Source organism: Pararge aegeria, chromosome 6 (assembly GCF_905163445.1).
Source record: "Pararge aegeria chromosome 6, ilParAegt1.1, whole genome shotgun sequence".
NCBI classification, from domain to species: Eukaryota; Metazoa; Arthropoda; class Insecta; order Lepidoptera; family Nymphalidae; genus Pararge; species Pararge aegeria.
Window position 1 is genome coordinate 16981025 of NC_053185.1, and position 12732 is coordinate 16993756.

A 12732-nucleotide genomic window follows, 5' to 3' on the forward strand; every position below is an offset into this window, starting at 1 on the left:
GGAAAGCTCAGTATTTTATTCTTCTCTGGTGTAAGGCAGCATGAAACAAATATATAATGTAGATACTTGAATAACGATCCACAATAAGTAAATTGTAATTACTTTAATTTGATTTTTCTGCTCAAATTAAAATGGATATTTAAGTAGTAGTAGTAATGCTTTTTGTGAGCTCATCCGGAGTACTATTATAGCCATGCTTATTTCTGCCGCATCTGTGGCACGTTGCAGACGCATTCTTTGTAAGCCCTGCGAAGTGTTGCTCTGTTTTTAGACGATGGTTTTCCACAAACCACCAGATGGCCCACCTGCTTGGTCTATCAATTATTACTATGAAATAATAATAAAAAAAAAGGTGAGGCTTTCTTGATTCTATGAAAATATCGATTATTGTGATCAAATACTTGAGACCTTGAGTTAGTTTTCTACAGTCATCTGATTTATAATGTCTTACCTCATGATACAAGGCGTTTTCAGCCTCAGCAGCAATCTTGCACCCTAATTCGGATTTGGCGAAAGCAGTGCAGACAGTATCAATAGTATGTCGAGTAGTTTCCTCCCGACCAGGTATACCGGCCAGGAGTTGGATATAGTGGTCTGCGGGATTGTAATTCGCGGGACATGCTGCTCCGAGCCTACGAAAAAGATGAAGAAGAAAAATGCCTAAAGTTACACTCGTAGTTTTTAAGGTTCACAGAACATGCATGTCTATTAAGTCTAATAGTCAGTTGTTCGGTACTTCCACCAATCTATAACACTGCTGACTATTCAACTGTGATAAACTTATGTAAGTAGTATATATTTCCAGAGGGGTCATGAAAATATGACAAAAGAAAGATCTGTTTCCAAGAATAAAGATCAAGGATATAACTTTTTCTTATTTTCTGATACAAAAACATAGAAGCCGCTCAAATATTGCTTTATTTGTCGTGTTGCGTACTCATCTGAAGTTATTTACATACTTTATTTTTTTTAACAATATTATACAAGCATTCCACATATTATCATTTTCCGGATGCATACATCATCCTGCGTTTCGGAACTGTATAGGTTAAGTTATAAGTATTAACTTACTCTCTGAAGAAGTCCGTAGCCTGGTCTGGTGAACCGAGGAAAGCGACTCGGCCGTCGGCCATTATTAGTAGCTTGTCGAACATAGCGTATAGCTCAGACGAAGGCTGGTGTATAGTGCATACAACGGTTTTACCTTTTTTAGCTAATCCACTTAGTACCTGATAGAACAAAAGACATATAATACGAAGTAGTTATATTTTTCTAATAATGAGTCGAAAAAATAATTACATAATTTATAGTGGGTAAAAGATCCCCGGGCGCTATTTTCTTTCATCGTTCATTATAGACCAAAGAACTTCAAATTTGACTTAGTAACTATGCTGTGTTGATAAATAATGTTTTATTTTCTCTTTTAAATATTGTCTTTTTTATCTTTATTTATTTAACAGGGCTTTTATACAAAATTATGCTTGTGACAGTCCTACCGTACATTATTAGTGTTGCCCAAATTCAGTCTTGGTCTTGCAGTCTTGGTCTTGTTCTTGCGTTTTTGCAAGACCAAGACCAAGAACAAGACCGCGTATTTTTAGCAAGACCAAGACCAAGACTGACCGTGCAAGACTTGAGCAAGAACAAGACATAGCCTGCAAGACTCTTGCGTCTTGCAGCTAGGACTTAGCGCTATTTCACGGAGTAGTTAGGTGTAACAGTTCGGTGTATAGGTAGGTAGGTACGCTTAGGAATTCTATGAGACGCAAAAAACTATATCAAAGAATATGAAAAACTGGACCTATGCGCATTACGACTAATACCATAAACATAGCGAATAAAAAAATATCTATTAAAATCAAACTGAGTGCATGCATAGTTATGTTTTAACCATCGGCACTTTGATAATGCGGCATCAAAGGTTTTGTACTTACTTCTCAAAGAAATTTGCCGCTTTTCGGAAGTACATGGTTATGATACACGCGCCGGCGGCTTCTTTTGAAATCTAAAACAATCGTTGCCGCCGCGCCGAAATCATAACATTTGACACTATTCATGCAAAATAATTTCGAATTTTAAGAGTACCTACAGGTGTTCCAAAGAATAAATAAGTTTCAGAGTGCTTAGAATGAAAATGAATACATTATACTGATCACGCAAGTAGTATTATGATTAGGATAAAATGGTGAGGATAGGTAGTAGATGTCATAATAATTCATTCTAGTAAGTAATTATAATATTGATTACTTATATGGTTTTAAACTAATTACTTAGGTACTATTATTGTACATTTAGTCATTATATTTCTTAAGTTTTTACAAGAAAAAATAGCAAAAAAGTGTTCGAATATCTCTGAGAGAGATGATGAGAGTAAGTATTAACTAGCTGTGCCCGCGACTTCGTCCACGAGGAATAGTAACTTTGGAGGTATAGTGACGTTCAGGATTTATTTATTTATTTTAAAACTTCTGTCATCAAACATACAAACGAACTCTTCAGCTTTATAATATTAGTATAGATGCACGCCAAAACATTCACTTATATGTAAAGAATAGTGATTGGCACTAATTCTTTACATATATTTTATTCACGGGTCGCGTCTGTACAAGTAGGTAATATTTAGTGTGTGTTTGTACGCCGCACGCGGCATCGTTCGATTTGCGGCGGCATCCTTTTCATAGAGCCGGCACGTGGCGAGGCGGCGCGGTAAAAAGCAAGGAAACGTACTATAAATGAAGGAATTATTTTAATTCCAGTCATTTCCAATTGAGCTGTGCTTCGATTCTAACTTAATAATTGTTTTTACTAATTCTCGTTGTTTTCTAAAAACGTATCACGTGTACAATTTAATATGAGTGACGAAGATTCAAATTATTCTAGTCCGAGTAACGAGAGTTTGAGTCACAGATCTAAAAGAATAATTCATGCATCCCAAACTGCTTTGTGTAAATTGTGCCAACATAAAAAGATTGAAATAAAAATGAAAAACAGAAACACTTCAGGCTTAAGGAAACATCTAATGTCTTTCCACAAAAAGGAATCAGAAATATTTCTTCCTGTTAAACCAAAATTAAGTGGAGATATCACAAGCTTTTTAGTAACCGCTGGAAGAAGTGGACAGGTAAGAATATTTTTTTAACAGTTAAAAGAATTTTAACTCCGCGTAGCTATTCATGCGATACTTTCAAAAACGCCATTAACTTACGTAAGTATTTTTGAGTTAGTGGTGTTTTCATCTAGGGGTGCGACATATTAAGTATGTAATTATCGTCTTAAATATTTTTTATAAACACCCATATTTTCATTTAATCGGCCAGTAACAACTAAGTACTTTATTTTGGTAAATTACAGTACAGTGCAACCTTAATATAACAAATATCAATTTAACGATTTTCTCGATTTAACAACAACAAACCTCCTCCTCTTATACGCTCAAACCTAGTATGTTTTAAATAATAACACAAGATTTATTGTTTTGTTTCAGTCGGAAAACAGCAGTGACAACATCACGACAGCTACAGTTGATTGGGTGGTGAAAAAATATCTTCCCTTCTCATTTTTCGATGACGAAGCTACACAAGTATATTTTCGACGTATTTGCCCTAATATGGTGTTTCCTAAAAGGTCTACACTTAGAAGGAAAGTCAAAGAGCGATTTGAAGAGCTCCAATTGAATCTCAAGGAACGACTTCAACCATTATCATCTAAAATGTCGTTTACCATTGATGGGTGGACGTCAATTGCTGGTAGGAGTTACTACGGGGTTACTATTCATTATATAGACAACGAATGGAAGTATCGATCTGTAGTTCTTGATTTTATACCATCACGCGGTCGTCATACTGGGGAAGATATTGCAACGATTTTCCATGAATGTTTATTGGAATATGGCATAATTGATAAAATACAAGGTATCACGGTCGACAACGCAAATGCAAATACCAAATTTATGTATGAACAGCTGCCGCCACACTTTGATTCAGACAATCAACATTTCCGGTGCTTTGCTCACATTTTAAACCTTGGTGTACAAGATTTATTAAAGACCTTAGCATTACACTGTGAGTCTGACACTAACGCGCAAGATCAGCAGTACGAAGACTATGCAGACGAAACTGAGGATGAGGAAGATGAAGAATCTGCACCAAATATTGCTGACTCGCGTACATCTGTAACAAAGTTACGCAGTATTTCCAGTAAAATAAAAAGAAGTGAGATAGTGAAGAAGAAGTTTCAGTCTGCTTGTGAAGCAGCTGGCGTGCCATCAAATCTAAATGCCATTCTTGACTGTCCAACGAGATGGAATTCCACACATGATATGATTGGATTTGGTTTAAAAGTGAGAGCGGGCATTGACATATTGTGCAGTTCTGTCACCGAATTGAATGATTTTCAAATCACAGCTAATGAATGGCAGGTACTCGAAAAATTACATAAATTTCTAATAAACTTTAAACTTTTAAGTACAAAACTTGGTGGAGACAAATATGTTACGTTACCGCTAGTCATTGTATCATTTAATCTCTTGCTAGATAAAATTGAATCCATGGTAAAACAGTTAGATGAGAAACCTAATCGATCTGAAGTGGATGAAAGGCTCATTCTAGCTTTCCAAGCAGCTCGAGACAAAATGCTTAAACATTACAAGAAGAGCAACTGGATTTATTGTACTTCTTTAATTTTAGACCCAAGGCATAAGGCTCAGACTTTTGACCTGACAATGTGGGGGAAGCAACTTAAAACAGAAAGTCTGCGCAAGTTCAATGAACTTTATGAAGAATATAAAAGTCTACACTCACTGAACAAATCTCTGGAAATACCAGAAAAAGACAATAAAGTATGTGATGAAGATGAAGACGTAATAGACTTTGATAAACTCTATGAATGTCCCTCGACGTCATCTGGATCTTGTCTTCAAGGCTTAGTGATAGACGAGTTGGAGGAGTACCTGAGAAAACCAAGAACTGCCAGCTCGGAAGACATTTTAGATTGGTGGAGGACGCATGAGACAGAGTATCCGATTTTATCGAAAATGGCCCGTGATTTTCTCTCAATACCTGCAACTTCAGTACCTGCTGAGAGGTTATTTTCTAAAGCATCATTAGTAATTAGAAAACATAGAAATAGGTTAAGTGATGAGTCAGCCAGATGGTTACTTTGTATTAATTCTTGGTCAAAAGAATTGATATAAATTATCATAACCTAATGATAAAGCTGTTGATTTGTGTTGTATTTTATTTTTTATTCAAATAAATGATAAATCGTAAAACTCTTTTATTAAATTTCTTATAAGTTGAGGGTTCAATCTCTTTCTAGACAGATAAGTATTGTTCTTTAAAATACAGTCAAGTTATTGTAATTAATTTGTTTTTTTACATGTTTTAGCAAATGTAAGCTTATAAATCATAAATGTTTATTAAGAAACAGTTACTTCCATGGAAAACGACATATAGGTCAGTTGATTTTTCGAATTTCTTATCAAATCTTCAGTTATTTATTAATCTGCTTGATCTTTACTATGGCTATGTTAATTCAAGCTCACAATGTTCCAATTCTAATACGTTTTTCTAAGATTTAAAGTAAACTTTAATAAATAGTAATAGACTAATAGGTAATTGCAAGACTTGCAAGACTCTTGCTGCAAGACCAAGACCAAGACCAAGACTGGGAGCGCAAGACCAAGACCAAGACCAAGACCAGGTGTATTGGCGCAAGACCAAGACCAAGACTGGCTAAGTCTCGTCTTGCATTTGGGCAACACTATACATTATACACTGAATGAATGAATGAATGAATTAAATTTTATTGCACACCACAAAAAGGACATAAAAAAAGAAAAGTATAACAAAACAACGTATACATTGAACTTAAACACTGATATACTAAACAACAAAATGTTATTTCTACTCCTGCTTTATAATGTATATGTGTATTAATAAATCTCTACTGTTTGTTGACTCTCTTATATGCTAACTTAGCTATTCTTAACACTGTTAATATAAAAATTAAAATAGAAAATTTGGTCTTTTACTAATCGATACTTCCAGCGGCTAAAATATTTGAATATTTGTAAATCTTCCAGTTAGATAGGCTAAGTACTCTTTAAAATACTTTTAAGCCATAACACATACATGAAATATCACTTACCTGGATAACATTCTGTGCCATAAATGAGTCCAAGCCAGAGGTAGGTTCGTCGCAGAACATAAGGGGAGGGTCTGTGAGGACCTCGCTCGCAAAGGACAACCTCTTCATCTCCCCTCCAGAAATGCCCTTCAATCGACCGGGAATCCCGATCACTGTGTTTTGGCATTTGGATAGCGCCAGCTATAACAATTAATTTTTACTTCTTACTTTGCTTTCAAACTCAGAGCTAACGGGATATTAAAATAATGCCAAAAGAACTTCCGCAATTTACTATAGCTTATTTCTAATTATTTCAGAAGTTCGGAAATAAGAGGAGTTTTTTATACTTTATGAAAAATGAAACACTTAATGGCTGAAACGGATTTAAAAGCCATTGAGACCTTACTTTGGAAGAAATCGACAAGGAATATAAATAATTTTTGGCTTTTTCTTCACTTGTTCTATAACACTTCATCCTTGTGCCTTTCAAGGGTCACCGGGATGTTCACCAATATAGTTTGATGGTCACTCAGTGAGTGGAACTAGAAGCCTATATCAAAATAAGTAGCTTTGTGACCTGAAAGGATCTTACTCCCTAAAGGATCATGATATATCATCACACCATGATGATAAATCATGGTACGATCTTAAATCTTTAGATACAGACAGAAAATAGAGTTATCCTTTATGAATTCCGTTCTTCCATTGGGATCCTAAACAACAGTCAGAGAATTGATGGTACTTAGCATCAATCTCATAACATCGGTCGTATGTCCACTTTAACGTCAGTTCCTGCTTTTTTGCGCGCACAATAATGTAGTGTACCAAATACAAGCGAATTTTTTGAATAACAAAGAACCCAACTGCGTTTCGAGATTACTTAGATTACTTTTCCAAAAATCCTTAATTTTGTTTTTTTTTTTAATTTTGATGTACCCAGTGTCACTCTCACGACTCAGACGAATGTATTGACACCACTCACATAAAAACACGACAAGAAATATACATACATATTACATTCATAACACATAAAAAAAATAGCCCTCCCTCTTTCGCAGTCGAGTAAAAAGACTGAAATATCTAGCGATTATTTCGCTATCTACCTTTGCTAAACATTTATATAGTAATGGAAAACAGTAAAAATGCACTGCTATTTTCTAAAATGTGTGTGTCACGAGTCGAGTGACTAATATAGCACACTAGTGTCATAATGTTCTTCGAGTTAAGGTTCAGGGTTATTTACGCAGGTTAAGTAACATAGAAGTATATAGACGCAGACATAATTAGCATACTGCGTCTAGCATGCTCTATTTCATTGTGGGTAGTCTGTTAGGTAATACCACACAATCGGATTATACCGTCTTGCTACTCCGGTTACAGGCCTTAATCCTGTTTCAAATACTATGATACAGACAGGCATGATAAGTGGAACATTAAAAAAATTCGGCTTCCATTTTCTGGAATACTAATTAGTTAGGATCATCGAAAAAAAAAAATTTATCGTCGAAAAGTGATCGTCGAAATTATATTTAATGATTCACATTAAATATAATTTCGACGATCCTAATTAGTATTCCAGAAAATGGAATAATTAATTCCATTTTCTGGAATAATCATTAATATGATTTCCAATATTGGATAGAAGCAGCCGCGTTACTTTGCGGACTTTTTGATGTACCCTCTACGCACGTTTCGCTCCGAACCCGGAGCATCCTCAGGAGATGTTGACTTTACAATGAATAATTGTTAAGTAACAACAAGTACATTGCCGAGGATCTGTTTTGTGTGGAGTATAAGGATTGAAGAAATTATAAATTACACCATACAGATTCTCCCGCCGTTCGCGGAGTATAGCAGATTAAGCTTAATTTTCATAATATAATTCGATTTCCATATTTTTTAATGTTACTAATTTGTGATAAACGAAAGTTGAACTTTTTCTTTTATTGCCATTCAGCTGATATCTTTTACTACATTATCGCTGAACACCAAATGAGATTGCAACTAAGTTCTAACTTGTAGTGGAAAAATAAGAGCCTGTTCTGACATGACCTTGACAATTTTATGAGCCCCATTCTTATGTTATATTTATAAATCGTCCAAGTTGCGTAGTAGGACCGACCGAGGTCTTTTAACGTGGCTTTGTGTTTTAACACTACTTTTTCCAGTTCGGAGACACCACTGCATAATTTAACATACTTTCAGTTAATAGCAATAATTGCGATATTCGCAATGTGCCACAAGTTTCGCTATCGCTTCACAGAACACGCTTTTAGAATGTTGGTAGTTATTTATACTGTAAGGTTGCCATTTTATTTATAGATTGTATTAAAGCATTTCTGACACTACCACGGACATGGCATTAAACAGGTATATGATAATTAATTTTGTAATTATATTACCTCTGGTCCGCGTTCTACAAATCCCGTAGGAACCGTTTGTTATCCTGGGATAAAAAGTAGCCGATGCTACTCTCCGTCCTTTCAACTTACTGTACGCCAAAATCAAGTTTATTGTTTGTTGTGCTTGAGGTAAAAGAAGGACAAACAAAGAAATAAACAAACGCATTATAATATTAGAAAGGATTATAGTTGACTCTCTCTGCGGCGAGTTTTCCATTGCTAAGGGTCGTGACCCCTCCCACCAATGACGTCACGGACGATGCCGTGCCGTGTGGCGGCTTTTGTGACAGGTATAGTTATCCACTTTTATGTCGAGAGCAATGCGGATTATTCATGGCCAACGCATCACGCTACCAACTCGAGTTCTTGAAAATATTTTATACCTATTTTCTACTTTTAATTTTTTTATTTTACTCCACTTCAATTTAGCCCTTGACTACAATCTCACCTGGTGGTAAGTGATGATGCAGTTTTAGATGGGAACGTGCTATCCTTATTATGTTTTTAGCACGAGTTAGGAGTATGGCAGTTATATTAAACCCATGGCACTAATCGGTTTCCACACAACATCGTACCGGAACGCTAATTCGCTTAGCGGTACTTATTTGAGGCACTAGCCTAACTAGCCAGAGAAACTCTTTGCAAGTGATCACTATCTTCTCCAGTTCGTCTCGGTCTCTTCTGGCAATGTGACCGAAGTTCTTTGAACCGAAAGTCTATGAAGGCATGTGTAAGTGTTTTTGTAATTTGACGTAATAAGCAAGTCTAAAATACAAGTGCTGTAGTATATTATGTATATTATGTTGCCGTAGTATGTATATTTAAACTTAATTATAATCTTAAAAGCCTGGGTATATTTCCGGTCTGCAATTTTTTATATTAGGGTTGTCAAAAATAGTCATCATTACTTGTGAGTAATAAAATTGGAATACTTATCGGTCTGTGTTTTGTATATAAAACTAGATAGAGTATATGTTCAAATTCAAATTTAAAATTTCTTGATTCATGTAGGCTTATCACAGGTACTAATGAAGCGTTCATACTTAATTTTTTATAATTGTAAGGGGATGGTGATAACGTCGTTCGAAAACTTAAACTAAAGCTACGAGGGTTCAAAACGCGCCCTGGTCTAAGAAGAGCCCACAACAAACATGACCGGGTAAATTTATTTTTTGTATTACCATCTCACAGTAAATTAATATCAAGCTATGAAGTTAGAGCAATTCACACCCAAACTTTTTAATCGTTTAAGTAATCCTTAACATTATAACAGGATTGTTCTGTAAGCTTAAGTTTTGGTATTTAAGTTATAGATAAAAAGGTAACTTACTTCAGAGATGACCTCCTGGACACGTTGCATTCTCTGTTTATACGGAATGTGTCGATCCATACGCACTAACGCCTATAAAACAATTTTTTTTTAAAACAACAACATAAAAAACTACTGCTTCATATAAACATTATCTTTATAGTATATTTGTTTATTTAATCCAAAATAAAACTAAGGAAAAGAGCAGCAGTTTCTTGCTGGCTTCTTCTCGGTATAATTTGACCCACTCGACTATTCAAAGTCTTTGTAAAGTAGGCCTAGTTGAAAGCTAAAATGAATTATGCTTTTGTGTTGGAATCTTCTTTGGCTGCGCTAAGCGATTTTTGGTAAGTACGAAAATTATGCGTCCGCGTCATCAACATGAGACATGGTAAAGTGACGTTGCGCTAGACTGGCGACGCGCAGCGGCCTGTGTACACAATTATATGGAAATATCACTAATAATGTATTAGTGATATGTAAGTATATAGTTTTCACTTCTGTCGGCAGTCCACAGGATCGTCGATTTTTTTTAAGTTATTCTTCTTTTGGCGCGTTAGGGAAAAATGATGAGAGTAAATTTATACGATTCGCGCGCACACCGACACAAAAAACCGACACCCTGAAGTTCGCTATAAGGTTTGACAGTGTAAACTTTCAATTGTAAAAGTCTGCGGGCGCATTCCGGTGATTCAATTGATACAATTGTACATAAATCTCAAATTTTAATTTTGGTTGTCCGATAATGAGTCTATTCAAAATGTATTTATGTTTATTATGTCCATTTCTTTAATTATATAGAAATATATTTTTTGTGATATTTAAATACTTAATTATTTATTTGATTATCTCTAAAATATAATTTGTATTAATACATAACTATAACCTAAAATAAACTATTTAAAAACTAAATAAAATCTAAAACGTCCTCGAAACCACCGCAGCGAGGCACAGTTCCTAAGATGCTGGCAGCATTGCCCCTCTGGATGGCCAAACTAATTCGTTGGCCAAGGTAACTGCCCGCTCTAGGATCACCGGTAGACTCGATAACCCTTTTCGATAATTCTTTGAAAAGGGCTCTTGCCTCCGGACCCCACGGTCCCAAAGTCTCTACTCCAAAAGGCACAAAAATGAAGCTGCTATCCAGGTTTTCATATTTACGCCTCTTGGCCTGCTCGGCACTGGAAGCAGCCGCACCTACCATTCACGAAGTGGCCTGGATGTGTGATGCAGCTAGGGTATCAACACAAATTGCATCCCACAGAAGTGACCTTCCAAGCCTCCAAGGTATGAGCGTCATACCATCAGGTCTCCTAATATATTAAAATAATATATATCTAATATATTAATATATTATTTATTATTCTCAGATATTTAAATAAACTTTATTTAACTAACGAAATAACTGATAATGCGTTATAATAAAACTTTCTATGTATTAAATACCTTTTTCTACAAACGTAGAATAAGGCAAAAGATGAAATTTTTGAAAAGATTTTTAATTTTAATCTTGTTACGCCAAAGCAGTGTTACTTCTAATGCGTGTACATAAGTACACACACGTTTTTTTTATTACCTGGAAAATTAAATGCTCCCGTACTGTCAGGGTGCCAATGAACAGATCCTGCTGTTGGACGTACGCTGACAGCGCTGCCATCATTTCAGGAGTCGCAGGCTGGCCATTTAGGGCTCTGGTGCCACATGACACCACACCACTTGGTGTTCTGAACGTTAACGTGTTCAGAAGGGTGGTCTTTCCGGCACCGGAAGATCCCATGAGCGCCAGAAGTTCGCCAGGATACGCAGCTCCATTTACTAAAAAAAAAAACGATAGATTTAGTGTTCCGGTGCGATGTCGCGTAGAAACCGATTAGGCGTAGGACTACCATACTCCCTAACAGGTTAGCCCGCTACCATCTTAAACTGCATTATCACTTATCACCAGGTGAGATTGCAGTCAAGGGCTAACTTGTAAAGTAATAAAAAAAGCTTTTAATGGTGACATCTTAACCCCACAACTCTGAAATGCCCCAGCGTGGGTGAGTGGGCTTTAACGATGAATTATACCTATTTTTTTATACTCTTTATTTGTACACCACTCAGAGAAACGAGAAAAAAAAAGAACAAACATATGAAGAATGAAGCAGGATACAAAAGGCGGCCTTATCGCTAAATAGAAGTACCTACCATGTAAGTAGTGATAATTAGCTAAACTAGAGTCCGACCCGGAGAGGACTCTGTTCAGTCGATCATGCTTCACACTAAACCGTCGTGGCAGTTTATTTTGTAATAGCAGGAAATTATATAGTAAAGATATTGTTTTTCGTTTTCCGCTTTACAAATAAAGAAAGTTTTGATTTAAACAACCACAGCTACATTAATTACACATGATTCACAGTACGGTATGGCATCTATAGAATGCTATAAATTGGCAGGAAATGTGTGAAATAATTTTTACCGTTTTACGCCGCAATTTATGTGTTAAATTCGGGATTAAAGATTCTAAACTCCTGATTTATAGAGATTAACATTTAACATCTAAAAGGTAAGTATAGGTTTCTATTAGGGTGCTGTCATGAAAGCGTGAATTAATTTTGTAGGATGGGGTTAGAAGATTTTATTAAAGTCTCATTTTAATATTGGGTAACTCACTAGCCAATGAAATAAAATATGAAGGATCCCGTATTTACTAAGCTCATCGTTGTTATAAAAAATGGGATCAACAATAAACCGATTCATTCCGTCCTTACTGAGTCAAAGTTTGCTCTAGAAATTCATTAACCTGTTATATTGATATATTATCTAGCATATTTCTTATAGCATTTCCAATTGACTGAGCTGAAATCAAGTTTTTACTGTCACAAAAACACAGCCCTCTCTATTGGGTTTAGTCAG

At 35.6% G+C, this 12732-nt stretch overlaps 1 protein-coding gene across 1 annotated transcript in view; it reads right to left on the minus strand.

Annotated features, from left to right (window-relative positions):
* The window catches only part of LOC120624488 (protein white), a 40251-nt gene that overhangs the window by 14260 nt on the left and 13259 nt on the right, over positions 1–12732 (minus strand). Inside the window, exons 3-7 of the mRNA XM_039891061.1 lie at positions 11414–11652; positions 9859–9930; positions 6148–6327; positions 1072–1229; positions 452–632 (exon numbers count right to left, since the gene is read on the minus strand). Coding sequence (XP_039746995.1) covers positions 452–632; positions 1072–1229; positions 6148–6327; positions 9859–9930; positions 11414–11652 — 830 coding nt within the window. The remainder of the gene's footprint in view (positions 1–451; positions 633–1071; positions 1230–6147; positions 6328–9858; positions 9931–11413; positions 11653–12732) is intronic.